Below are 4,859 nucleotides of genomic sequence, written 5' to 3'. Positions count from 1 at the left end.
TAAAAAATATATTGTTTGGAAACATTGATAGTAGTATAAAGAAATAAGTATATTGTTTGGAAACATGGATAATAGTATAAGGAAAGGAACATTAATAATTTAATGTAGGTTTAACTATAAAGTATAAAAATGTATTTAATTTAAAAACTTACAAAATAAATGTTAGGTCCAACAGAATGTTTCTGTTTTAATAAGATAGATAGTATTTTTTGAGTGTTTTGAAATCATGCCACTTTCATCTTGTTAAGTAAATCCACACGATTCATTTAAGCTAACCGAATGAATGTCTTTTCACTTAAACAAGTCATATCCCACAGTAAATGCAAGGGACATCAATGTGACAAGTCGGGATTGGGTAGGTAGCCGGGAGAGGTCTTGTGTTTTCTTCATCTTTTTTAGAATGTGGTATTTTGGTATGACTTGTGTTTTCTTCATGTATGGGCACATCAGTGTTTTCCTCCTCATGTTTTTGGTTTGCAATGTACTACAACTTTCTACTTCTAAGGAAACGAGTTGTAAGTGACAAAAAAAGGAAACAGGTTTTAGGATATTGACCAGTGGTCTTTTTTTTTTTGCCATACCATTCAAAGACAGTTGTTATAATGTAGTTCTAGAAGATCCACTTCTGTTCCCGAAATTAGAAAATCCATTTTGATATAAAGAATAGGGAGAATTACCAATTGTGACTCAAAACTTGGAGTCAAACCCAAAAGAGTACCCCAACTTGGGTCAAAGGCAAAAGTAACTTAAAAGGCTATTGAAATTACAACTATCTCCTTGTGAACAAACAAAAAAACGGATTTTTTTTTACGTTTCTACCCCTCGCAAGTCGTCTGTAAACAGACGACTTGAAAATAAGTCGTCCAGACGACTTTAAGTTAAGTCGTCTGGACAGTTATTCTTAAACATAATTTAAAAATTTTGTAAAAAATATTTTGATAAGTGAAAAATTGGAATTATGTAATTAACATATGTCTTAAGAGATATAAATTAATATATAACAAATTTCAATTGTTTTCAGCCCAGATGAGTGAAAGTAGTGAGTCATGATATTCTTTAGTTTATGTTTCATCAACATATGTTGTAGTATTGTATGTGTTCTTAGGGTTAGATTTTGGAAAGCATTAAAACCGTTTTTGAAAATTTTTAAAATTACCTAGGCGTGTTCATTTCTGTGTATAGTAAACACTATTGAAGTATAATTTGATTTTATAACGTGGTTAGTAAGTTAATTTAGTCATTTTAGTTTAGGGGTTCATTTTAGGGTATTGGACGACTTAATATTTAGTCTTCTGTTCCCAGACGACTAAATATTAGGTCGTCTGATGTACATTATCAGCCAGAATAAGTCGTCTAAACCGGACCAAACCTTAAAGTTTACCAATGTACTTTTAAAGCTAACCGGATTATTTACCCAATATATAAGGTGATTTTTTTTTTTTTTCATTTTCCGCGAACAGAAACCCTAACAGTTCTCTCTCACCGGCGATATCAAAGGCGATTCGAATTCCCACTATTTCCGAACAACCATCGTTCTCAACGTCGGCTATCTATCTCACTTCATTCTCACCGTTGTCGCCGCAGCTTCTTCTAACCCTAGCGCCGCCGATTCCTCTAAACCCTAGCGCCCCCGCTTCCACTATTTCCGAACAAACCGTCGCCCTCGCCACCGTGCTCACCAACGTTCTCACCGCCGCTTACTCTAAACACTAGCTAGCACCGCCGTTTCTTCTAAACCCTAGCGCCGCCGCTTCTTCTAAACCCTAGCGCCGCCGCTTCTTCTCTGTAAACCGTAGCGCCGTTTCTCTGTAAACCCTAACGCCGGTAAGTCATCAAACTCGTGGAAAAGATGAACATAAAACGTTGTCTCTTTCAATTTACTCATTCTCACCGTTTCACGTTTATTTTTTCAGATCTATAACCACAATGACGAGTACTCGAACTCCTTCTGCGACTAATCAGGTCCGCTTGAAATTTTTCTACTGGAAGACTTGTAAGTAAGTCGTCTGGAAAGTCTTCAACCTGGACGACTTAGTACGTCCATTTGGAAGACTTTCCAGACGACTTAAATATAAGTCGTCAACTAAGTCGTCCAGTTGGACGACTTTCTAGACGACTTATATTTAAGTCGTCTACTAAGTCGTCTGGAGTAACAATTAAGGCGTGATTGATTTAGCTTGTGTTCTGACTTCTATTGTTGTCTTTGATTATTTTGCAGACAAAAAGGATGGATATTCCAGAACTCCCCCGTAGGTTATACACATTAGGGGAAGAGCCAGAACCCCACAATAGCATTTCGTATCATACGGATAACACGAAGTTGCATACTGCTCTTAGGGAAGCTCTCACTGATGCTGAATTTGAAGAGCTCAAGGAGTCGAGATTGGGAGTTTTCATCAAGTTCAAGGAGCAGGGATTTGGTTGGGCTTCAAGGCTGGTTCACCACTTGCTCGGTTTAAAGCTGGACATTAAGAAGAAGTACGAGATGTGGTGTCTCGTTGGTCCAGAACCTGCGAGGTTTTCACTGTTAGAGTTTGAAAACATCACTGGTCTAAACTGCGACTACATCGAGGACCTTGAGACACCAGAATGTGAAGTTACCCCACAGATGGTTTCTTTCTGGGAGATGATGGGAGTTCATCGGGAAGCTGGGCCAAGTACTGATCAGATAATAGCAGCACTGAAGAGATGCGGGGATTGGTCCAGGGAAGATCGCAAGCGACTCGCGTACCTTTCCATCTTCACTGGATTCATTGAAGGGAAAAAGTTCTCAAGCGCTACACGAGCTACTCTCGCAAGGCTAGTGATGGATTTAGAAAGGTTTGAGAATTATCCATGGGGGAGAGTCGCGTTTAAGGTGCTGATGGACTCTTTGTGGAACAAAGATATTACTGGCTGTTACACCGTGGATGGCTTTATACAAGTTCTTCAGGTCTGGGCGTACACAGCTATTCCGGGATTGGGTGCTAGTATTGGTCTACCCAGAGCAAACAGTCCGTCTCCACCGATTCTGGCTTACGACGGCAGCAGAGGCCGCAGATTCATGAAAGCTGCTATCTTGAGTCAGGTACCTTTCCATCTTCACTTAATTAAGTCGTCTGGAAGGTCTTCCAGCTGGACGACTTAGTAGACGACTTATTATAAGTCGTCTGGAAGGTCTTCCAGCTGGACGACTTAGTAGACGACTTATAATAAGTCGTCTGGAAGGTCGTCCAGCTGGACGACTTAGTTGACGACTTATAATTAAGTCGTCTATTTAGTATTTTGTTTCAAATATCTAACTCGATTCTTCTTCTATTTACTGCAGACCCGCGTGATCAACTTTGTTGAGAAGGACATTAGTGAAATGTGGCCAAAATGGGACTCTGAGGTTGATGACGTGCCCGCGGAGAACATCATTAAAGTCATGTATGATCGGAGACCGTGGAAGTGGACCATGGATTGCTGGGAAGTCACTGGTACAAAACCCAAGTTTGTGACTCCATCGAAAAGAGCCAAAGAGATGGTTGTGGAGGAGGTGGAGGAAGACAATCAGAGACCTCGGAAGAAAGCTCGTAAAGAGGCTCCTAAAGAGGCTCCTAAAGAGGCTAGAGAAGAGGCTCCTACAGAGGCTACAGAAGAGGCTACAGAAGAGGCTAGAGAAGAGGCTAGTTGGGTGACCAGAGAGGAGTTAGAAAACATGTTCAAGGACTTAAGAAGTGGCTTAGGTGACATGATGAAAGATGGGTTTAAGAAGTGCATCAGGGAGATTAGGAAGATCTCCGATAGATTGGAAGCTGTGGAGAAGAAGGTTGGTGTCACCAATCAGGCTACCCCTCAAGCCCCAGAAACCGGGGTTAGTAAAAAACACCCTACCCCACAAGCCCCAGAAACCGGGGCTAGTAACAAACAGACTACTCCTCAAAAGGATCAGCCTCCACTTCAAACCAATCATCCTACTCCTCCCACCAGACAGCCTGCTCCTCAAAAGGCAAAGCCTACTCCTCAAAAGGCAACAGCCTACTCCTCAAACGAAACAGCCTGCTCCTCAAACTAAACAGCCTGCTCCTCAAACGAAACAGCCTGCTCCTCAAACGAAAAAGCCTTCTCCTCAAAAGAAACAGCCTTCTCCTCTGCCCAAAGAGGTTAGTATCAAATCTTTAAGTCGTCGTCTGGTAACTTGTCTTTGTATAGATTTGTAACTTACAAATAAGTCGTCTGGAAGGTTTTCCAGCTGGACGACTTACAAAAATACACTTGAAGGGATAGTAGAAGGTAGTCTAAACACTGGACGACTTAAATACACTGGACGACTTAAATACACTGGACGACTTCGTAAAAGGTCGTCTAAAAAAATACACTTGAAGGGATAGTAGAAGGTAGTCTAATACACTGGACGACTTCGTAGAAGGTAGACGAAACACTGGACGACTTAGAAATTAGTCGTCTGGACGGGTAATCAAGACTGGACGACTTATATTTAGGTCGTCTGGACAACTAGTCAACTGGTTGTGTACATTGTGGTTTCGTATGGCCAGTTTCCTTGCAGTTTGAGCATCTCCGTGCCCTGTGTTTCTTCCTGGGTTTGTGTCCCCTCATCCTAGATAGCTCCAACCAAGATTGCCATCTTGATTTCTTCTGTCTCCCCGGACCACGCTTTACGTTTGGAGGAAAGCATTCTCGTTCCTCAATATGTTGTGACACGATAGGATATATATTCTCTGAGTATCCTGCATACAGATGATTCTTTGAGTAAAGTGGACATACAAGTGTGTCGATATGCACACCAGCATGTGTTCCAGCTGCTATAGCATGAGAGCAAGGTATTTTCTCCACTCCATAGACACCACAACCACACTTTACATGTTCCAAATCAACCG

General features: G+C 41.3%; 1 protein-coding gene across 1 annotated transcript; it reads left to right on the top strand.

Moving 5' to 3' along the window:
* The first annotated feature begins 2,470 nt into the window (after positions 1 to 2,470).
* LOC130507171 (uncharacterized) lies at positions 2,471 to 4,131 on the top strand. The gene is made up of 2 exons (XM_057001886.1): positions 2,471 to 3,067; positions 3,308 to 4,131. The coding sequence occupies exons 1-2, from the start codon at positions 2,486 to 2,488 to the stop codon at positions 4,034 to 4,036; spliced, it is 1,311 nt and encodes a 436-aa protein (XP_056857866.1). The 5' UTR covers positions 2,471 to 2,485; the 3' UTR covers positions 4,037 to 4,131.
* The last annotated feature ends 728 nt before the right edge of the window (positions 4,132 to 4,859 follow it).

The sequence above is a fragment of the Raphanus sativus genome, unplaced genomic scaffold (genome assembly GCF_000801105.2).
Source record: "Raphanus sativus cultivar WK10039 unplaced genomic scaffold, ASM80110v3 Scaffold4128, whole genome shotgun sequence".
Classification (NCBI taxonomy): Eukaryota; Viridiplantae; Streptophyta; class Magnoliopsida; order Brassicales; family Brassicaceae; genus Raphanus; species Raphanus sativus.
The sequence above is the reverse complement of the archived record's forward strand: the minus strand, read 5'-3'. Positions and strand labels throughout refer to the sequence as shown.